Source organism: Hemicordylus capensis, chromosome 6, assembly GCF_027244095.1.
Source record: "Hemicordylus capensis ecotype Gifberg chromosome 6, rHemCap1.1.pri, whole genome shotgun sequence".
In the NCBI taxonomy this organism is placed as follows: domain Eukaryota; kingdom Metazoa; phylum Chordata; class Lepidosauria; order Squamata; family Cordylidae; genus Hemicordylus; species Hemicordylus capensis.
The window spans coordinates 33,139,735-33,163,772 of record NC_069662.1 but is presented as its reverse complement, the minus strand read 5'-3'; the positions used below and the strand labels follow the sequence as shown (position 1 = coordinate 33,163,772).

At 44.6% G+C, this 24,038-nt stretch overlaps 1 protein-coding gene across 1 annotated transcript in view; it reads right to left on the bottom strand.

Moving 5' to 3' along the window:
* The window catches only part of LOC128331583 (albumin-like), a 48,257-nt gene extending 24,851 nt beyond the window's left edge, over positions 1 to 23,406 (bottom strand). The window contains exons 1-7 of the mRNA XM_053265159.1: positions 23,259 to 23,406; positions 20,869 to 20,929; positions 17,258 to 17,393; positions 12,319 to 12,530; positions 11,371 to 11,503; positions 4,880 to 4,977; positions 1,888 to 2,017 (exon numbers count right to left, since the gene is read on the bottom strand). Coding sequence (XP_053121134.1) covers positions 1,888 to 2,017; positions 4,880 to 4,977; positions 11,371 to 11,503; positions 12,319 to 12,530; positions 17,258 to 17,393; positions 20,869 to 20,929; positions 23,259 to 23,343 — 855 coding nt within the window. The 5' untranslated portion in view covers positions 23,344 to 23,406. The remainder of the gene's footprint in view (positions 1 to 1,887; positions 2,018 to 4,879; positions 4,978 to 11,370; positions 11,504 to 12,318; positions 12,531 to 17,257; positions 17,394 to 20,868; positions 20,930 to 23,258) is intronic.
* Between the last annotated feature and the right edge of the window lie 632 nt (positions 23,407 to 24,038).

The following is a 24,038-nucleotide window of genomic DNA, read 5'->3' as shown; positions in this document are numbered from 1 at the left end:
GCCCAAATGTAATCAACAATTTCTTCTGTGATTCTTCCCCATTTCTAAAACTCTCCTATAGTGATACACAGCTTATTTCTATATTGATATGCCTCCTGTCCTCTGCATTCACTCCTCCTCCATTTATCCTAACATTGACTTCATATGTGTGTATCATTTTGAAGATCATCTGTAGCAGGAAGACAAAAGAACTTGATCTGCTCCTCTCATCTTACTGTTGTCACCATTTTCTATGGGACCATCATGATTGTGTACATGTCACCACAGACCATTCAAATTCCCATTATTCCCTTTGGCCGAAGCACTTTGAACTGGTTCGACCCCAGTTCGAATGTGAACTGGACTAGCAGCCAGTTCGATGGAACCAGTACTCAAACCTGGGTGTACTGGTTCAAGTTGAACCAAACCACAAAAACCAGTTTTGTGCACACCCCTAATGCCTGCTTGTGATCTTCTCAGAGGCCTCCAGCTGGCTATTCTGGAAAGCAGGATGCTGGGCTAAGCAGACTCTTGATCTGATGCAACAGAACTCTGCTTAGTGCTTTAATTAGGCAGGTACCTTTGCAAGCAAAGACAGGTTGTCTGAGCTACTACTTGCTGATATTAAGAAGCCTGACCAGAATTACAAGCCTGGATTTGTATTGGGTCATTATGTCACCTGACACCTGTTGAGTTGGGGGCTATGAAAACTACCCTTTCTGTAGTTGTGTCACTGAACTGTAAGAGAGGGCAGCAGTTCCCTCTTTTAACAAGCCTGCTTTGTGACACAGAGAAAAGCACTTGAGTCAATCTACCAGAGTTCCTGGCTGGAAGCTTTTGGTGCCTTACACACAAAACCCTCTTTTAATTCATATAATATATTTGATAAATGGATCAGGCATTATTCATAGCTGTATATCCCATGGCAGGTAAACTTTTGCCCTCCATCTCCTGAAACTTTGCTGAGTGCCCTGGCAGAAATCATCAGCATGCCTAGCCACCACTGACGTCTATGAGATGAGTTAATCATGCCTAAGTTAAGTCCCATTAAATTCCAATGGTTAACTTAGTGTGGTTGCTGCCCTATGTGTAGTAGTTCTCTTACAGTATCAGTTCAACCTGAAGGGCCTGGCAGCATGAAAGAAAGGTCTTGCATTTTGAAATGTTTGTGTGTTGCTAAATTCCTTTCCCATCAAATAAGGAAATTAAAAGCAGGTAAAGCCAACCAGTGGAAGTGATGGCAGACGTGATGCACAAGTCTAATGGGGATGGCAGTCTAATGGGACAGAAGATAAAAATGCCACCACTGTTCTGGAAAAGTAAGCAGCGGTGCCACTTTTTCTGCCTGGTGGTTGTGCAAGCAGCATCCCTGTGGGTTCTCATATTTGTCGCAATGGGAGAAACTACAGGGACACTGCTTATGCAACCACGGGTTGGAAAAAGTGGTGCTGCTGTTTCTGTGTCCAGAGTAGCACAGGTGTCAATATCTTCCACCCCTGTTAGACTTGCATACATGTCAGCCAACGTTCTTAGAAAACCAAATTCCAAGAAGAGCTGAGCTGGACTTGTGGTAGCAAGCATGACTTGTCCCCTTACCTAAGCAGGGTCTACCCTGGTTGTATATGAATGGGAGACTTGATGTGTGAGCACCCTAAGATATTCCCCTTAGGGGATGGAGCACCTAGGTTCTAAGTTTCCTCCCTGGAGCCATCTCCAAGATAGGGCTGAAAAGGACTCCTGCCTGAAACCTTGGAGAAGCTGCTGCCAGTCTGTGTAGACAATACTGAGTTAGATGGACCTATGGTCTGACTCAGTATATGGCAGTTTCCTATGTTCCAAGGGCTTACTTTGTAAAGCATAAAATATGTACTTGGCTCATGCAATTTAATTTAAAGGAATTGTTTTTACCGAATCAAGCAAACTTTGCATCGTATCTCCATGGCAACGTTGTTCATGCATATGTGTGATATCATGTGCAATCTTGGAAAGGGTAGCAAAGTCAGCCCTGGGAAACATCTGGCTCAGCTGAGCAAGTTTGCTGGAAAGAAAAACAACAACATAAAAATATCAGGATTGCTCAAGTGCAAATTCCATATGACAGCGAAAATCCTTTCCTAGCAGGGTTGGCAAATCTTTGTCGTCATCATGACCACACACTGGCTGACATCCTGACTAATGAAACAGCAGGGCAAGAGGTGAAGCACTGGTGTGGCATCAGTGCTTCTGAAGAGTTCCAAACTAATGCTGGACCAGTACTGGTGTGGGTGGGGGCAGTAGTAGAAGAAGCTCTGAAGGGCCTGTGTGCAAGATTTGAACATGGGTCCTATCAAATAATTTCCCCATAGGGATCAATGGGAAACTCAAAAAGTTTGTGTATTTATTTATTTATTTATTTATTTATTTATTAGATTTTTATACCGCCCTTCCAAAGTGGCTCAGGGTGGTTCACAATTAAAACAGAACCATCGAAACCAGTATCAGTTAAAACAGAAATATACACAATATAAAACATCAATTAACAATTAAAAATATTATAAAAACAATTAAACAATTGAAACAATTAAAACCCTGAAAGCCAGGTCACAGTATTAAAACAGTTAAAACTAATTAAAACCCTGAAAGGCCAGGCCAAACAGTTGTAAGGGCTCTCCTGAAGGTCAATAAAGAATTCAGACTGCAGATTTCTGCTGGGAGTGCATTCCACAGCTCAGGAGCAACTACAGAGAAGGCCTGCCTCTGAGTCACCACCAAACGAATGATTAATAAATAAATTCCGAATGGCTGGGCAGAAAACTCTGAAATCCCAGATGGTATTCCTACATAATGATAGTATTAAGTGTGCAGACTTTCAAGGACATTGGTTCACTTGTTGATTTTTAATGGTGGTTTTTTCTAAAACAGTTTAGACAATGACAAAGCAGTCATAGCTGTTTTGTTTCATGGCAGAATTACAAAAAGTTCAGGAATTGAATCCCCCCACTCAACCCCTTGTTCAGGCTTCATTTGAAGGAAATTGCCCCCTGACTTCATATAATAGGAGTAGTACCCCATTTTTGCACCCCATGTTATAACTCTAGAGCGCAGACAGTTCTTGGCTAGATGGACAAATACTATGATTCAGTAAGAGGCAACTTCATCATCTGTTCACATGAGATTTTGCTAAGGCAGAATTCAAATCAGAGTGTTTCTTGTCTGGAACTCACTTTGCTGCTCTATAACTAGTATAAACAGAAGAAACTAAAGAAACATGTCTATATTTGCTCCATGTGCCTCCTAATATATGCTCTGAGGAATACATGGCATACAGTTTGATATCGGTTGATATCGGTTGTTTCCCCACTAAATAATATAGCCCTGCTTCTTTTGCTGGCTATATTTGTTTGTGTGGTTGCTATGATTGCGTATGCAGCCATAGTTTTCCACACCAAACAGTTCCCATCTAAAAGGTAGGCTTTTCATCCTATCTCATTCAGCAGCTAGGTACTGCAGTTGCTGGATAGAATGGGAGCCCTTGTACCCAGTCACCACTTAGCAGATGGTACTTCAAAAATTGGGAGCATACATAGCCCCCAAAACTGGGCAGGACACTTCTCCTATCCGGTTAATGATCATTTGAACGGCCTTTTTAAATTGATTTATTACATTTATATCCCACTCCTCCAAGGAGCCCAGGACAGTGAACATGGTTATGTTTATCCTCACAACAACCCTGGGAGGTAGGTTAGGCTGAGATTGGCCCAGAGTCCCCAGTGAGCTTCATGGCTGAATGGGGATTTGAACATGGGTCTTCCTGGTCCTAGTGTAGCACTCTAACTACTACATCATGCTGGTCTCTTACTCTTTCCTACTAACTCTGCCTCAAATTTTTCAAAAATGAAAAATTGAAGAAGGCCATTTGAGGGAGTGTGTGGGTGGAGCTGAAGGCCATGTTTGCGGCTGAGGAGAACTTTTCATTCAGGCCACATCACCCAGCGAGCCTTGTAGATTTTAACACAATCGACTTCAATTTGCATTTTCTGCAAAACTTGGCTAAGTCCTTCTATGCAATTCTTCTGTAGCTCTTCCATAAAATCATTGCTGCCTGCTACAAACACCTCTGGACATCTTCTGAGGGGCATCTGCTCTCACTGCTGTCAAACCTTCATGCTTGCAGACCTACAGAGGCTGACCTTACTGTGACAGCTAGTTGTTGCTTTCCATTACAATGACACTGCTGACATCAAGTGTTCTTTTCCATTGCTACACAGTTTTTATGCATGTGCTGTATTTGTTGAAAATAAAATAAAATTTCAAAAAAAGAAAAAGAGTGGCTTCAGAGACTGCTGTATTAGCAATATTGGGTGGGGATCAGAGGCGTAACTAGGGAAAACGGCGCCCGGGGCAAGCACTGAAATGGCGCCCCCCCACCCTCCCAACATACTACATTATACTTAGGTTTTTCCTCACAAGCGCCCGCCGCCGCCGCCAAGCCAGGCCACTGACTGGCCGCCAGGTGCCAGCAAAGCAATGGGAGGGGGGCGCGGGCGGCGCGGAAGGGACCGCTTGTGGGGGAGGGGGTGCCGACGCGCTCCCTTGACTGCTGCAGCGCTGCTGCACTGAGCAGGAAACATTTGTATTAACAAAAAAATTTTAAAAAAATGTTTTTTAAATTTTTTTTGTCATGGCGGCGCCCCCCACGTGACCAGAAAAGATGGCGCCCGGGGCACATGCCCCCCCTGCCCCCCCTATAGTTACGCCTCTGGTGGGGATGTATTTCTGTCACATGTCCAGTTCTCTCAGGCTCCAGCACGCCATGCACCCAACGTCCCCATCATTCCCAAGAACCAGTATTTGTGGCCTGATATTCTATGTGCCTCTGCTCCTCCCCACCCTACCCCACTCTCCCAGCAATCAGACTTACCCAGTCTCTATAAGTTTGTGTCCAAACTTCTCCCGGAGTGAACAAATAACCTGCTGTTGAAGAATGGCTTCTTTTGTCTGTTTTTTGATAGCTCTTGCCTGTTACAAAATAAGGAGAGAGTCGGCAGGAAAGAAATGCTCTTGACTCACTTGTCTGAGGCAAAGAACAGGTTGGGAAGAGGAGGAACATCAAACAGACCTTTCTATATAGTGCCCAATAAAATAGATTTCTGGAAAATAGTTATCTGGTATAAGTCACCTGTATTCCCAGGATGGCTGAGCAGCATAAAAAAAATCAAAGCTATATTTTGGGAAGAGCAAGAGTATCAGGTCTGCCAGTAAAGCAGTCATGTGATAGCCAAGAGATTCATCATGTGATCCTTTGCAATGTTCCGTAGAATGCTGGGGTTCAGGTCAGAGAGTGAATCTGCTATATGTGCTATGACCTGTCAAAGCACTGCAGATGTGCAATCATCATATCAAGAATGCAAAATTAAAAAGCCACAATTTTGTAAAACGTGGCTGCCATACTGAGGAAAAGTACTCAGAGTTGTCCCATCGAAATTAAAAAGCAAATTAGACATTAGCTAAGTTCTTTAAATTTCAACAGGCCTGCTTTGAAAAATTGTCCTCAGTATATCAGCCAGTGGATGACATTCACTTGTTCAACCACCAGGCAGAAATGCCTTTTTGAGGCCTGTTTTCCAGCAAAACAGGCATCAAAATGGTGCTCAAATCACCCAGATCAATTAGTGTAGAATCAGGGGTGATTCTCTTCAACCATGAATCACACCCTCTATTTTGAGGGTGATTCAATTTGAGGTAGAATCAGCAAATTGCCCCTGATTAAACCCAAATTGATTTGAATCAAATTTCACACCGTGTAGACCAGCCCTCCGCTCCAGACTTAATACATCAGTGTGCCTTGGAGGACTGGCCCTCTGAGGTGGTCAGATGAGCTGAGTCCAGAGCGGAGGGCAGTCTACCCAGAGAACCCATTGGTAGACCAGCTCTCTCTGGAAAAAAGCATCATTATGAGGCCTGTTTCTGCAGCAAAATGGGCTTCAAAAAGGGACTCGAATCTCCCAAATCAAGTTTTCATTGAATCAAATTGATTATTCTGCTATTCAATTCAAACTTGAATCGCCAAATCCGATTTGTGTTGAGCATATAGTGTGAAAAATTGTATGTGAGTACAGTTCTGCATATGCGTATACTAGATACATATTTTTTGTTCACTGAATCTAACTAGTAAGCACAACTTTAGTTAAACTGTAAGGCAGGTGGATTGCAATGCAAACTTCCATTCATTCCGATGAGGCTTGTAAACATTTCCAGAGCCTAGTATGTGTGTGTGTATATATATATATATATATATATATATATATATATATATATATATATATATATAACTTATTTGTGTAGGTGGAAAAGTTGTTTCTCAGCCTCCAACGAGAGTCCTCGTTGGAACCTAACAAGTTCAGTTCTCCTGGTTTAGATGGGAACACCCCCAGCTGCTATATGCTGCTGCACCACTCCACACCCCGTCAGTCACAGAGTCCACCTCCAGTAGATCCAGTGGGGAAGATGGGGGGCATGTAAAAGGACAGATGACCACTCTTTTAGACCAATGGGCGCATAACAAGCTAGCACCCAAGGTGGAGGGAAAAATGAAACAGAACAGATATACCCTGGAACAGCAACAGTTTATTATGAATAAAGCATATCAATTGAAAATAGATTGCAGAACAGTCCTGCCAAACTTAGCATCATTATGTGACCTGGCATCAATAGCACAATGCTGAATAAACAAATGGGACGAAGCCCAAGTTGCAGCCTGACAAATAGTGTCTGACAGGACTGCATAATCAAAAGTAGACATTTGCCCGAAACGTTTCGGAGGCCATTGTAAAGGCCTCTGAAATGTTTCGGCACTGGGGTGGGATTCGGTTTTTCGGCACGGCGGGGGTAGCACTTTAAAGGCGGGGGAGAGTGTACTCACCCCCCTCGCCACGTTTCCCCCACCGGCGCTCTTCAAATTCCAAGCCCCTTGGAGTGGCAGCGTTCCTCCCTGCCGCCCCATTCCTCCCGTCGGCCGGAAGTGGCCAAAAGTTGTGAACGCACGTGTGCCCGTCATGCGTGCGTGCCCGTCTGCCATGCACGCGCACATGTTGGGAGCATGCGCGCTCGCAACTTCCGGCCACTTCCGGCCGACGGGAGGAACGGGGCGGCAGGGAGGAACGCTGCCGCCCCGAGGGGCTTGGAATTTGAAGAGCGCTGGCGGGGGAAACGCAGCAGGGGGTGAGTACACCCCCCCGCCTTTAAAGTGCTACCCCCGCCGGTGCCGAAGAGTCTTCGGGCACATCCCTAATCAAAAGCCACAGAGGCTACTATGGACCTTGATGAATGTGCCTTGATAGTCCTTGGCAGCTGCTTACCTGCCAAACTATAACAAAGTTTGATAGTGGAAACAATCCATCTAGACAGGGATTGCGAAGAAACCAGTAAATCCTTATGAGACACTTCATAAGAAACTAACAGAGAAGGAGTCTTTCTCCATTCTGCCAACCATTGGACATAGAAGGCGAGAGCCATCCTTACGTCCAAGTGATGCAGCCTGCACTCCTCAGCAAACAAAGAGTCCTGAAAAAACGCAGGCAAAGTAACGGACTGGGACCTGTGAAAAGTGGAAACAATTTTCAGCAAAAACTGAACATCCGTTCAGAGTGCCACCTTATTCTTATGAAAAAGAAGGTATGGCAAATCCACCCTAAGGGCCCGGAGTTCACTCACTCTCCTAGCAGAGGTGGTTGCCACTAAACACAACCTTCCATGTGAGAAGGCGAGGTTCAATTGAGTCCAATGGTTCAAAACCCCTCTGAGCAGCAAATGGCCACTTATGTCCATAAGACTTTCTAGTCGAAGGCTTTTGAGCCGAAATCAGAATGTCCCTGAGGTCTGACAGGAAACCGGAAAAATCTTCCTAGCCACCAGATGTAGAGGACGACTCTTCAAATGGAGCTCTTGACCCGTTTCTTCTGACAGAAGTTATGGTAGAGACAGAAGGCGAATATAGGCTGCCACCAACCCTAGGAGAGCTGGAAACCATTTCCTCCTCTGAAGCAGTGCCTCCTTGCTGATTTATATAGGCCTTTGCCATTGTATTGTCGGTCTGGACCATCACTAAGCAGTCTGCAATTACAGGTAGAAACCCTTTGAGGGAGTAGAAGATGGCCATCAGTACCAAATAGTTGATATGCCGACCTGCCTCTCTCACGGTCCAATGGCTGCTCAAGTGATAGTGGTCCATATAAGCACCACAACCACACTCCAACACATCAGTGGCAATGACCCTTCATGGAGATGGCAAATGAAAAGGAGCACCAAACTCCAGATGACGGACCTCGACTCAGCAGGCCACATTCTTGCACACAGCTTGAGGAGGGGTGCACCTCAGATGTTCGGGATCCCAAAGGGGGTCGAAAACGTTGAGAAACCATCTCTGAAGGACACGCATCCTGAGACGCACATGCTGGAGCACATATGTGGTTGCAGCCATATGGCCTAGCAGGCACTGTACAGAGTGCATTGACTGTGGCCCTCCAGCCATGAATACTGACACCAATCTTACAACTGTCTTTATACGGGCCTCTGGAAGAAAGACCTTTTCCAAATGGGTGTCAAAAATCATAAACTGTATCCCATGGACTGGTTCTAACTGGGACTTCTTGAAGTTGATTTGCAAGCCCAAGTCCTCCAAAGTGCCTATGACTGTATTGAGGGATTCCAAAACAGACCTTTTTGAACCTACGATGATAAGCCAATTGTTCAGATATGGCAGTATTTGAACCCCTCTTTCTTGCAGGAAAGCTACCACTGGGGCAAGGCACTTTGTAAAGACCCTTGGGGCTGTTGTCAGGCCAAATGGCAGGGCCTTGAACTGATAGGCGATTCTCCCTATCTTGAACTGCAGAAAACGGAAATGCTGTGGGCAGATGGAGATATGAGAAATACGCATCTCGCCGGTCTAAGGAAACCATCCACATGTCCCATTCTAACAGGGCTAAAATGATAGGCACCAACAGCATACAGAACCTTTTGTAAATGATGTGCCTGTTCAGGCCCCTGAGATCTAATATAGGATGTTGGCCACTGTCTGGCTTTGAAACGATGGTGCCAGGAGTAGAACCTGGGACTTGCCACATTGGTGACCTTCTTGATTGCAGCTTTCAAGAGAAAGGTAGAGACCTCCTCTAGCGCAGGTGTCCATGGCATGGTCACAATTCTGGACAACAGGGGTGTCTGGAGAAACTGTAAATCATAACCTATGCATATAATAGTGAGGTCCCACTGATCCACAGTCATCTTGTCCCAGTTTGCAGCAAATGGAGCAAGGTGGGTCTGAAAGGTCCAATAGTCACTGTTTCTTTTGAAAGGTGTTTGATCGCTGCTTCTGGTGAGCGGGCTTATTGACTTGAAGAGAGCCTGGAATTTGTTAGCACGAAAGGAAGGCTCTGAAGAAGATTGTTAATGTGGGGCCGTTCTAGTCTGCATGTAGGGAGACCATGTAGACAGCCTCTGCAGCTTAGGAGTAGAGGAAGACTAAGACATAGACTTAGCCGTACTCGTCAGCTTTTGAACTTTTTGCAAAGTCTCATCAGTCTGTTCTGCAAAAAGACTTGAAACTTCAATGGGAAGATCCTCAATCCTAGCCCGAGCCTCATAAATTAGTCCAGAGGAATGCTACCATGCATGCTTCCTGATGCCTTGCAGAGTAAAGTTCTTGCTTTGCCACCGGCACCTCATCTCTCATAAAGACTTTCACAGGATCATGCTAATCTTGGGGCAAGAGATCCAAAAAGAAGGTCGCTTCCCCCCCCCCGAAAATGGTTATAGCTAGCATTTTCTGGTAATTGGCAAGCTTGGTAATTGGCAGTCCTTAAATGTAGAGCAGAGGCCGAGTAAAGTCACCTCCCAAAGGAATCCAACTTCCTCCCTGCTTTATCTCCTGGCGCAGACTGATTGTGACCATTCGACTTATTAAGAGAGGCTTCCACCACAATAGAATTGGAGGTGGGATGATTTTTCAAGAAAGCTGTGCTATTCTCTTGCATTTGTAACCTATAGAAGTTTTCCAAACATCTATTAGGTTGGGAAAGCGTCACTGGCTTTTTCTAGTGACCATGCATGACCTCTAAGAGAGCCATATTAGGCAGCAGAGATGCAAGCAGCTTGGCCTCCACATCAATCCATCCAAATAAGGGGTCCAATTCCCAAGTCTGGTTTTAAGGGGTCCTCAACCTCCAGTCCCTCATGATCCCCCCGGGGGATCCACTTTCCAAAGGACAGTATGGGGATCCCCAGTCCACTGGAGAACACTTTTGAGACTGAAGGGCAGTGCCCCTTGGTACCGACGGTACAGGTACCAGAGCAGACCCAACCATAGTATAGGCTGCACTTCCTCCAATTCCTTCTTTGACGAATCCAGCTTTGGTATCTTCAGTATCGGTATGAATCTTCAGTATCGGTATCTCTGAAGGAGTAATCGGCAGGGTGTTTTTCTTTTTAGGAATAGTGGCAGGTACTGCCCAGACGGAAGATGAAGAACCTTCTTCTTTTCTACTTTTTAATGGGTTCCTCAGGAACAGCCAGAGCTGCTGATCCTGACAGAGGCTGCATAGGCCCAGGCAGTGGGTCTAATGGTGTAAGAGAAGCCAAATCCATGGCCAAATTTGACGTGGCTACCGACGGTATTGATGCAGACAATGCCTGCGCCAGCACTGGAGAAGCAGAGTCTGAATGCTCCATTGGTACTGAGGAAGCCATTTTCAAAGACTGCTTTAACAACAAGGCCTCCAATGAATGGACAGCTAGGCCCCACAGGGCCGTGTGCAAGTGAGCTGCCTTATTTTTCAAGCTTGCTTTGTGAGTTTCTGGCAAAGAACACAAGTCTCTACAATGTGGGATTCCCCCAAACAGAGAAGACATTTGGTATGGGTATCAGGGGACGTGCTCTTCGATCCACAACAGACACACTTTTTAAAATTAGTTGTAAGCTAGAAATCCTGCTTGTTGCAGAGCCCAAGATTCCACAACATCTACTAAAGTTCAGACGTCGAAGACTGAGGGGATGTGGAGTGGCGCAGCCGCATATAAAGGCTGGGGGCAAGGTTCCTGCCTAAATCAGGAGAATTAAGCTTGTTAGGTTCCAATGAGGTCTCTGCACAGGTGTATAGCCTATTGGTGTGAAAGACAGAAACCATGTCGAAGAACGACTATACTTCTGCAGCTTCAGTTCTGCTCTGAAAATTGTAGTGATCACCAATATATTACCCCACTTTAAAAAAACAACAACCTCAGAACTTCCTTGGATTACAGTAAATGTCTTTTTTTTTTAATGCTGGCTTTCAACACTTTCTACACATGCAAAGTAGCTGTGGGTGAGTGTTACTCAAAATACTTTGAGGTATGATTAGTTTGTCATGATAATACCTTTTCGCCAAAGCATGCAGCCTTGTCAGCTTCCTTGCAGCATGTCCTCAGCATCTCATCATATTGATCAACTGACTCAGAGAGTGTGTTAACATTCGTGAAAGGACTCCTTCTAGCGATCTCATAAAAGTATCTGTGACAAAGAGTTAGCTTTAATTAATTTGGAGCACCATTTGTAAGTGCCAGACTAGATGATATGTTAAATGCTAGATTGTGAGCCTGGGGCTTGTTTAAAACTAAATACGTAGCAGTAAAGTGAGCGCCCAATCAGGATCTGAACCATGAAGCTGATGTTGTGTGTGCTTAACCACTTATAGCCCTACCATTTCCTATCAAAAATCTGCCCACCCCACACCGAAGCCCCTAGCTGTCATCCAGAGCCAGGAACTGCCAATGTAATGAGAGGAGAAGATGAACAATACTTCTAGATTAACTGCACTGGTGCACCAGGGGAAGGACAATTTTTGAGGAACTCCCCTTCCTCAGGAAGCCCTCTGTGCTGCCTGAAAATATGTCCCTGAGGGTAGCACAACCCTCAGAGACATATTTTTGGGTGTCACAGAGGGTTTCCTGGAGAAGGGGAGGCAATTAAAAATAAAGCATCTTTCCCAGTGCACCAGTGCAGAAGTGCTGTTAGTCTCCTCTCACTTCACCAACACTTACTTGCTCTGAATCTCAGTTGCTATGTTCCTGCAAATGAGGGGTGTGCACAAAACCGGTTTGCCTGATTTGGTTTGAGTCCAGATCAGACTTGAACTGGCTGTCGCAGCTGCAGGAAGGTCTCCAAAGGTCTCCCCCGCTAGCCTCCCCTTGGTCTTTCCCCAGACATTTGGGCAGATTTTGGGACCCTTTCAGCCCTCTCCCGCTTGCAGCAGTCATTTTGAATGCTGCCGAGCATGCACACGGGCCACTTGCATGCCCAGGTCATGACACATGACCTTTACTTACCGAGCCAGCACCTGATCTCCGTCATCCTCAAATGCTTTGCAGACTTCCTCTGGCTCTGGTCTTTGATATGGAGGAATGAATCCTGGAGTCTCATTTTTATGGGATATGATACATTCATTTCTCTCTGGATCAGCTTTAGCACAGCAGTCAGTAAATCCGTACTTTGCAGCAAAACCTTCTTCATGGCAAAGTTCATCCAGGAAAAGAGTGTGCTAAAGGCAACAACACAGAAACAAAATGTTGTAATTCTTTACTGCTGCAATTATTTACTGATTGACAGCAAATTCTGGTTCCATTGAATTTTAAACCCAGGTTAGGAGAGGATCTATGGATTTCAGCCCTAATAGGGGCATCCTTTTGAAATATAGTTTCACTGGGTTAGTAGTTTAAATGCAGCCAAAAAAAGCCCTAATCATACATTATAGGAAGGAGGCTGTAGTGTACACACAGTCTCAAGTGCACCGGAAGTCCCACCTGGTGCATCACTCACTCACATACACCCCTGTGGGTCACCCACAATGACAGTGTTTGACTAGAAAGGTGATCACTGTAAGGTGAGCACTGTAAGCATGATAGTGGGTGATTCTATAGTGGGCCGGCCCAGGCATCTACTGTCATACTTACAGCATTCACCTCCTTATATACACAAATCTGGCCCTGTAATCTTAATAGTGGGGGGGGGGGGCAGGTGAGTGAATGGCAGGCTCAGGGTGGGATCACAGTGCTTTGGGAGGTGAAGCAGCCTCTTTATGAATAACATCTGAATAGGGCTAAGGTTAAAGTGCCTGAGTGGGGAGGGGCTTAAAGTACCACTTAGCTGCTGCTGCTAAAGGGTGTCTTAGGAGTTATGGCAAAGGCAGCACTGGGCTGCACAGTGTAGCTACAACACCTGGAGACTAACTATCAGCCCCAGGACTGCCTCCTGCAGTGCCCTATCAGTGCAAGATTTAGGCACAAGCTAAGTGAGGTGCAGCTTAGGGCATCACATTATGAGGGGCCTCTGAAGACCAAAAAATGACATGTCAAGCTTTAGCAATAGCAATAGCAAGCAATAGCAATAGCACTTACATTTATATACCGCTCTATAACCGGAGCTCTCGAAGCGGTTTAGAATGATTTAGCATATTGCCCCCAACATTCTGGGTACTTTACACAATTGATTGTGAAATAAAGGAGAAAGGGGGGATACTATCAAAGAGACATTATCATTATGATAAGACAAAAATATATGGCTACACAATTATTTATCAAACTGAGTTTAGACATCTGTGCAGAAATAACCATAGATTATGAGGCTATTCACATAATGGGAGAAAATCGGGCTAGCGGAGGCTAGCCCGATTTTCTCCCATCATGTGAACCACCAGGCTCGGCTGCGAGCCCAGTGGTTCTTCAGTGGGTAACCTGCTAAAGTACCCCTCCCCTTAAACCAGGTTTGCGGAGTGAGTGCTCCGCAAACCCGGTTTTTTACTCCTGTGTTGCCACAGCACAGCTCTGCGCTGTGGCAGCTCACAAGGAGACCCCCGACCGGGAGGCTCAAAAGCAGCCTCCTGGTTCAGGGGTCTCTCCAGCATGCCCTGCGTGCTCGCACAGGGCATGCTGGAGCTTCCGGGGGCTGCATGGCCCCTGAGCCCCCCAGCCCCCGCCGGCTCCGTAATGGAGCTGGCAGTTGTGTGATTTTGTGAGCTGAGCTGCCGCCCAGCTTGTCTGTGGGGAGAGTGGGCTAACCCCCTCTTGACTCTTCTCACTAATCGTGAGAAGAGCCTCACAGTCAACATTTTATTAGACCAGGGCCTGGTTTAGATCAGTATTCTGCCATAGTTACAGGCAGTGTTCACCTCTTCAGATGAAAACTTCTGTAAGTGCAGCAAGGATGTGAGTGTGTTGAGTGACACGCTGGGGCGGAACTTCCAATCTTCCAAATGTTAAGTGACCTTTTAAGCTTAATGTAGCTTACGGCCTTAGCAGGTCATAATCGGGCCCTGCCTCCTATTGCTGCCATTTTGATCTGGTAAGTGAAATGGAAAGTGAAATGGCTTCAGTCTCAGGCCTGTCCACCTTTTGACCCTCCAGAGTGAATGCAGCCACAGCCATTGAAACTGACCCTTTCCAGGAGTTGAAAAAAGCTAGTTTTGCTGCCTACCTGGGCTAACTAATCACATACATACATACATACATACATACATACATACATACATACATAAAACTCCCCTGCTAACTGAACAAAGAGTCACCATTTAAACTGGTTGCTGTCTTATATTTAGCATGGGGAGAGCGAATGCCCCCCCATCCTATCCAACCCAGCACAGCTTCCCTCCAGTGGCTGTTGCTGTTGTCTACCTTGTGTTTCTTTTAGATTGTGAACCCTTTGGGGAGGGGGGACCATTTTATTTTATTTATGTATTTATTTATTCTCTGTCTATGTAAACCTGTATCGTGTCTATCACAAAAATATCTATCTATCTATCTGTCTATCTATCTACTTACATTTCTATACTGTCCCATACATAGAAGTCCCTATGTGATTCAAAAGCTAAAAACCATTAAACCATCGACCCAAAACAATTTTAAAAATACAAATAAAAACACTAAAACCTGAAGCTTTAAAACTATAAACTAAAAGCCTGGCTACACAGGTGTGTTTTCAGGTCCTTCTTAAAAACATCCAGAGAAGGAGAAACTCTAATTTCATTTGGAAGTGTGCTCCAGAGTCCCGAGGCAAATCTAGAAAAGGCTTGGTTGCTATTCGCCACCAATCAAGTCAGTGGCAACCGCAACTGGACCTCCTCAGATGGTCTTTAATAGGTGGCAGGGTTGATGACGAAGAAGGCGTTCTCTTAAATATCTTGGACCCAAGCCATTTAGGGCTTTATAGGTAACGACCAGCATTTTGTATTTCGCCCAGATACTTCCTGGCTGCCAGTGTTGTTGTTTTTTTTAAATGGTTATAATATGAGCTCTTTGGGCAACCCTGCAGACCAACCATGCTGCTGCATTCTGTACTAACTGTAGTTTCCGAACTACATACAAAGGTAAGCCCAGCATAGAGTATAATGCAGTAATCAAGTCTGGATGTTACTAGCATATGCACCATTGTTTTAAGGTCATTTATCTCCAGAAATGGACATAGCTGTAGAATCAGTCAAAGTGGATAGAAAGTACTCCTGGCTGCTGCCTCAACGTGAGAAATCAGGGAGCGGTATTCCCAGACTATGTACCAGCTCTTTTTGGGGAGTGAAACCCTGTCCAGAACTGGCAAATATAAACCACTTCCTAAGTCTCGACCTCCTGCCGTGACTACCTTCATTTTGCTTGGATTCAGCCTCAGTGTGTTCTCCCTCATCTAGTCCATTACTGCCTCCAGGCAGGCATTTAGGGAAATTAGGCCATTTCCTGATGAAGCTGACATGGAGAAATAGATTTGGGTGTCATCAGCATATTGATAACACCCTGCACCAAATCCCCTGATGATCTCCCCCAATGGTTTCATGTATATGTTAAAAAGTATTGGAGACAGTATGGAGCCTTGTGGGACTCCATACCGGAGCTCTTGTTTTGAAGAGCAACAGTGTACAAGCTATACCATCTGGAACCTACTCAAGAGGTAGAAGAGGAACCACTGCAAAGCTGTGCCTCCCACTCCCAATTCCTTCAGGCACCCCAGAAGGATACCATGGTCGATGGTATTGAAAGCCACTGAGAGATCCAAAAGGATCGAGTCACACTCCCTCTGTAGATTCCTAATTGGAAATCATCCAATAGACTGACCAAGGACATCTAAGCCCCATAGTCTGCCTGAAAGCCAGTTTAAAATGGATCCAGATAATTTGCTTCCTCCAAGAACACCTGGAGCCGATTTGCCACCACTCTCTTAATCACTTTGCCTGACCATGGGAGGTTGGAGACAGGCCTATAATTGCCTAATTCTGAGGGATCCAATGCAAATTTCTTCAAAAGTGGACTAATAATTGCCTCCTTGAGACAAGGAGGCATCCTACCCTCCCTCACAGATGCATTAATGATCTTAACAAGACCCTCTCCAATAACCTCACTGCTAGATTGTATAAGCAATGTTGGGCAAGAGACAAGAGGACAGGTGATAAGGCGAAGTGTCCCCAGGAGCAGCAGGCGGTGGCAGGCTGGCCACCAGGAGCAGCAGGTGGTGGGCTGGCTGCCGGGAGCAGGCGGTAAAAAATGATAGGAGAGACGTGGCGGTGGGCCAGAAAGCACTGGGCAGGGAGGCAGAAGAAGTGGGCTGCTCCTGCCGGTGTGCGGCGGCAGGCTAGCCCAGCTGCTGGGAATTGGTGGGCGTGTGGGAGGAGGAGGTGGGCTGGCTTTCCGGCCGGCCCACCAGCCAGAAACCACAGGTGGGGGACAAGCGGGGGGGGGGGGAAGAAGCGGACCAGCAGAGGCGCCCAGCCCAGCTAATATTTGAAAAATTGTCAAAACATCGTCCTTCCGTTTGTCCTTGAGATGCAATCCTGGTTATTAAAATCTAGAATGATATTGCCATTTAGTGCTAGGCAAACTCTGATAAAAGATTTTGGAAGCCCTGCATTCACTATGAATATTTTCCTACAGCCTGCATATTTTAATGTTTCCGTCATTGCAACTAGGGCTAGGAACATAATTTCTCTGAAGTGAGAACCAAAGAGGAATTTCAGGATTTCTTCCAAGGAGAGAAAAAAACAGAGAATTTTCATAGATGTGTTTTTTTCAACATCCCATTCTCTCTAATAGATAAAACCTGGTATAATCTAGCAATGTTACTGGTGTACTCTTAAAATAGATAACCCCATCCTCTTTGCTTAGATTAATGTGTTTGCATATTTACATAGACCCATTGCCTTCTGACTTTATGTTGTCTGTTCCTGTCTTAGTCATTTTCATTTCTTTAGCTAGACACCAAGTTCTCTGAATCTCTATTCTGCAGCCTTACCAAAAGCATTTCACATTTTGGGTCTGAATGTCCATCAGCATCACATTTCTTTTTAAGCTCTGTGAGATCTTCCACTAGTTTATTCACTTCATCCAGAGTGGCTGTCTGAGCATACTGAGAAAACAAGAGAAGGGCCCTGAAAAAGAATATAAGTAGTTAAGAAGATGGTTACTTCCAAATATAGATATAGGGGATTTTTTAAAATGAATGATGGCAGTTTCAAGCATGAGCAGCAATATGAGCTTAATTGATCTTGATAATATGTGGATCTAGCACAAGTAGATACAACCAGTATTTACTGAGATGCTCACATATGTAGACCTGACAACTGATAGTTTTGCGGGGAGGAGCAAAAGCACTTTTTTAAAAGGCTATTGAGAAATTCTGCTAAGATTGAACCACAGATGTGAGGATCAGATCTCACATCTGATATATAATTGTTTTGTAAGGTAAAGGTAAAGGTAAAGTGTGCTGTCAAGTCAGTTTCGACTCCTGGTACTCACAGAGCTCTGTGGTTTTCTTTGGTAGAATACAGGAGGGGTTTACCATTGCCTCCTCCCGCGCAGTGTGAGATGATGTTTTGTAGAGCCTATTAATGAACTAAACAAATATACCCTAGCACCAGGAATCATTTAGAAGAGGCATTCCTGCTTTCATGTGACAGAGAGGGGAGAATGGTTTATCTTGAAGGGAGATATCTAGACATTCCTCCAGTGGAACAGAAATGTATCTATGGTTGTAACCAGGTGGAAGATATTGTGCACTACTTGTTGGTTTGTCCTCTATATGTTGATCCAAGAAGGTCTGCCTTTTCTGCTGCATTTTCTCCTGCAATACCCAGATAAGGATATTGTAGTGGACCTGCTAGTTGACAACCAGCCATATATTACTTATATGGATTCCTTATTTTCTCTAGCTGCAAAGCAACTAAAGTCATGTTACATTAAATATCTTAATAGTTAATCATGGTGTTATGTTTAAGAATTAAGGTCTGCACCGGCTATATTTTATTATGGTTTTATAACAACTTGCTTGGTTTGTGGATCTGGTTGTTTTTATTATCATTTTGATATTGTGATGGCCTATGGCTAAATACAGTCAAGTTGTGATTGATTGAGAGGGGAGAATTCCTCTATTATGATAGTGTCTCTGGCATGATTTTATATTCAAAATACTTTTTTTTATTTTTTTTAAAAAAACCAAACCCATATCCTGATAATTGAATTAATCAGGGAATTAATGGATTAGAGTTCTTTGTTGATCAAAATGTTTTAATCAATGTCTCCAATTAATCAATTAGATTAATTGCAGTCATAGGAGCGTAGGAACATAGGAAGCTGCCTTCTTCCGAGTCAAATCTGTTGGAGATGAACTTCCAGTGCATCGACCTTTTGCACCAACTGTCCTAATGACCACTAGGGGCATTGGGAGTAGAGAAAGTGAGTAAGGGTCTCCCTATCTGTCCCTACTCTATGACCCCTGAACTGACTCTGAAGCACTTCCTGTGCTGAGTCACAATCCTTCCTTTCCTCCTAAAGAGCAGATGGAAACATCTCTCTCTCTCTCTCCTTACCTATCCACTATGTAGTCCTTTAGATCAGAGATAGTTCTTTCCTATCTAAGTGTATTTAACCAATAAATATTTAGTGTTTAGTCATACGAGGATCTCCATGTGCTTTCTCTAACCAGCTGCAATATCCAAACCATCCTCTGCTACCTACTCTGTAACTGGAGTGTGTGTTCATTCCTTAGTGCTCTGCTGTTTTACCTATTGTGGGTAAAAATCAACAACCTCTAACAAAATCATGGGTCCATCTAGCTCACTATTGTCTATACAGATGAGGGCACCCCCCTCACAACTCATGAGAAGAACCAACTATGGGAACAGAGGTGATGACAATCACTATCTCCCATGGACTACTCTCCATCCCCATCTTCCATGGCCTGACATGAGAGTGTCAGGCCATGGGGGCTCTATATCAAGACATTTTAGGAACATAGGAAGCTGCCATATACTGAGTCAGACCATTGGTCCATCTAGCTCAATGTTGTCTACACAGATTGATAGTGGCTTCTCCAAGGTTGCAGGCAGGAGTCTGTCTCAGTCTGTCTAGGGGATGCCAGAGAAGAACTTGGAAACTTCTGCACACAAGCATGCAGGTGCTCTTCCAGGATTGGCCCCATACACTAAGGGAGATATTATTTATTTATTTATTTATTTATTTATTTATTTGATTTCTATACTGCCCTTCCAAAAATAGCTCAGAGCAGTTTACACAGAGAAATAAATAAATAAATAAATAAATAAATAAATAAATAAATAAATAAATAAATAAGATGGATCCCTGTCCCCAAAGGGCTCACAATCTAAAAAGAAACATAAGATAGACACCAGCAACAGTCACTGGACGTACTGTGCTGGGGGTGGATAGGGCCAGTTACTCTCCCCCTGCTAAATAAAGAGAATCACCACGTTAAAAGGTGCCTCTTTGCCAAGTTAGCAGGAGCACTACATAGTGCTCACACATGTAGTCTCCCATTCAAATGCAAATCAGGATGGAACCTACTTAACAATGGGGGCCATTCATGCTTGCTACCACATGACCAGTTATCTTGTGGTACCTCTGTTTGTGGTCACCCTGTTTACCACTGGCCGACATACCTTGAAATGCTTACTTCATTGTGTAATGGAGCACAGAAGTAAGCTCTTGCGCAACACACAAAGATTGCACAGATGAATTTGTGTGATAGAGGGACATTGGAAAGAATGGCCTCTATTATGCAAGTGCATTATGCAAACCTTGCATGTTCTGCAATAGTGCTCTTGCACAACTGTGCAAACTCTCCATTGGAAAGCTAAGGGGTGAAGCTTTGCGCAATATGTCAGCCTCTGTGTCTAACTTTCCTTGATATTAGCACTTCACTATTTTGTCATTGACATTATTAATATAGTTAATATCTGTATTTAGTCATGCATATACCACAGAGAGAAACTTTGATGGGTGAGAGAGAATTGCCTGTGCTCTGAAAGCATGTCAGCACTGCTGTGAAGGAAGGACGCTTATTTCATATTAAAGGTGGCAGAATCTCAGTTGTGATGCAATTTCTGTTATTCCCAGTGGAAGTAGTGTCACAACACTGATTTTGCAAGACTTAGTAAAAACTAGCTGGGCTGGGCGCAGAGCATCTGAGCTTCTAGTTCTCCCCGCCCGGATGTTTCCTTCCCCCTCGCACATCACAGCTTTCTTCCGCCCACCCCATATCCCCCCTCCTGCCTGGCCATCTGCCCCCTTCACTGTTTCCTTCCTCTTCGCCCATCCGCCTCTGCAACAGTTTCCTCCCAGACCTGGCCCGCCTCTGCCATCTCCTCCCCACCAGCCTCCACTGCCGTTGCCTTCTTGCTCTCCTGCCATACGGCACCATCGTTTGTCCGCCGGCTGCTGCCGTTAACTACTGGCCTGGTGGTCGGCTGACCATCCCCATCACTATTGTCCCCATCAATATCCAGAAGCTCTCTGAACTCTCATGAGAGCTGCCATGCATGAGATTAGCGACTGTGCTTTAAACAAAAACGTTAGGCCAATAGAACAAAACTTTTCATTGACACTTACAAGCCTGCAAATTCGGTGAGTGGTAGTTCTTTGCAGCTGTTGAGAGTGTCTTCAACATGCCCTGTAAATAAGACAGTCACCAAATATTCAACCAATGTTTTTTTTTTTTAAAAAAAATAACATATGATAACATATGTATGCAGAAGTTTTCCTTAGTGGTTTATAACTACCTTGAGATACTTTTATGAAAGGCAGTATATAAATCTAACAATAAATAAAGCGAATGCAATGAACAGATGGATAGAGGGAAATAGTTGGAACTGAAATCAGTAGCTTCCACTCCAAATAAATATGGTTAACTCAAAAATACAGCAATTCCCTGAGTTACAAACATCCGACTTAACCACCATCCATCCATCCATACAAACAAAGCTCCATAACATAATACATTAAGGAAGTCCCCCAACTTACAGTCGCCAACCCGCACATGTAAACAAGTCATTGTTCTTGGGAACTATATTGCTGTACACTGCCCAGAGCCTTTGGATGGATAGGGCGGTATAGAAAGGTAATGTAATCAATCAATCAATCAATCAATCAATTACAATCCATTTGAAGTTGGGACTTCCTGTATGGTAGGAATCAACCCACCATTAGCATGTGCTTTTCTGATAATACTTTCCATTTGCCCTGATCTAAAAAAGGGGGGAAAGTAAACAAAATCAGTTCAAATAATATTAACTAGATGGCTTTTTGTATTAAATGCATCACTAAACTTCTGTGGGCACAGTAAAGGAAATGGCCACAGAATTTGCAGAAACAAAAATGCGGAGGTAAGATATAAAATCTTGTGAAAATTCATTGTGACAGATCTCAAAATGTATTATATAACACAAAGCAAACTGCTTAAAAGATAAAGGGCTGCATCCAAAGGTTCTCTTCCTCCAGTGGGAAGTGCTTGTTTCAGAAGATGGAGTCTTTCCCTGGAGAACAAAAACTTTCCTCCAGAGGAAGAATGGAAGGAAAGCTTTGGATGCAACCCTAAAGATTCAGCTATCCCCATGCTAACTATGCATTTCCACTGAAGAGTACACAATACTGTCCCTGACTCAGAACTTTCAGTGACTCCATCACGAGTGCTGCTGTACATGGAGGTGGCCCCATTCACTTCAGCAGAGAGAGCAGCTCAGCATATGCAATTGATTCTCTGTTGAAGTGAACAAGGAAGGAACTCCTTACACATGAGGGAGATCTGTGAGCTTAGTAGAGGTTTTGTGCTTGCAAAAAAACACAAGAGATGAGGAACAGGGTGCATGTTTTATAGGCAACCAGCATCTCTGTAAGTCAAGGTGTATAGTCCCCATGTACAGTGATATGAAGCATCTTGTCAACCCTGAAAACCACGATATGATATGCTTGTCAACCCTGAAAACCACGATATGACATGATATGCAGCATCTTGTCAACCCTGAAAACCACGTCAGGGCTGCTGAAGACATGTAAGCAGGGGCGCACCTAGGTCCAAAAGCAGCCCAGACCTGCTTTTGCCTGGGGCCTCCAAATGATCTGGGGGGCCTCTCCAGAGCCACGCTGCTGCCCAGCACCCGGCCTGCACCAGCTGCTGCTGCACCGATATTTGTCATCTTCATCACCGGGGGTGAGGCAGCAGCAGGGCTCTGGGAAGCTCCCCCCCGCCCAATCATTTGGAGGTCCCCACAGAGCCAGGATGCCATGGACCTGATCCCCAAGGTCCTTGGCTAAGTGCAGCTCTGCATGTAAGCCAGCCCTGATGCCACTGAGAAGGCATGGATACACAAGCAGTACTGCTGCAGTTTCTCCAATTGCAGCAAATGAGAGAAACCAAGGGAGGGTTGCTTGTGCAACCACTCATCCTCAACAGCATCCAGGTTCACTAACACATCCACAGCAGCCCCCAACATGGCTCACAGAATCAATGAGACATTGTATTGGCCACTATTCCTATATTTCAACATTTTATTAGTCTGGGAGTGGAACAAGAAGTTAAGATACACTTGTTCTCCCCTTTTCTCTTTGCAAGGGCTAGTAAAACTTTGCGCACAGCAACACATTTTGCATTCCCCTGCTCTCTGCCACCAAAAGCCAAAGATGTGTCAGGAGATGGGTATGTTGTACTAGATGTTCCCAAGGAAGTTGACTAGACACATGGCTGCCATTATTGGTGGAAACTGCATTAGTAGCTTATCAAATTTAAAAGGAAATTGCAATTCACTTGCAACTTCTCTTGTGCACATTACATTAGAGTGAATATACTGGTTCATGGACCCTTCCTAGAGGGTTGACCGCCTCATTTTAATTTTAAAATCAGATTGCAAATCTAACACGATTTGGACCAATCCACACAAATGGGTTGATGTCAGTTGCCTGCAAACCATATGTGAGAGACTTAATGTGTTTAGGCACCTTCTTACCTGCATCCCGGACTCTTCTGGGTGGGTATCTGGAGTCAGCAGAACTTACCAAGAAAAGACAAGAAATGAATATTACCCACTTCATGGTTCCAAATTGTTTAGTGGCTGAAATGTGCAAGGTAGAAAGAGCAAAGGGGAAGAGGGAGCTTTTATACCTAGTACAGGCATGTTCTTTAATAGTAACCAAATTTACTCTTGTATACGCAAGTAGGACTTGGGGAAAGAAATCTTGTTAATGATTATATTGATAACATATTTACTCTATATGTTTGTTAATGGGGAACCTTGTTGAAACAGATCAAGATAAATAGACATTGGTATCTTGCCATACTGCAAACAACCAATTTAAGTACACTGCTTCCCTTGCTGCAGTTTAACCTGTATACCAGGACTGCACAACAGAAGGCCCAGGGTCTGGATCCGGCCCACTGGGACTTTTTTGCTGGCCCCCAGCTGTGATTATCTGGCAGCAACAGAAGGAGCAATGATGAGCTCTTGGCTTGTCCCGCTGCTAAGCAGCAGGGGCTCAGTGCAGTTGGGTGCTTGAGACCAGATAGGATGCATATGAAAGGAATGGACTGATGAGCAGGTGAGTCAGTCGCTACAGCAGTGATGGATGGAGTTGGTTGGAACAGCAGCGGCATCAGGTGGCACAGACAGAGCACACCCCAGAAATGCAGACGGTCGCTCTTTAAGTCAATTCTCTCTTCTTTGATGGGGCTTATCCTCTGTCCTCCCAGGAAACTGCCTTGCAGCACCATCCTACACATGTTTACTCCG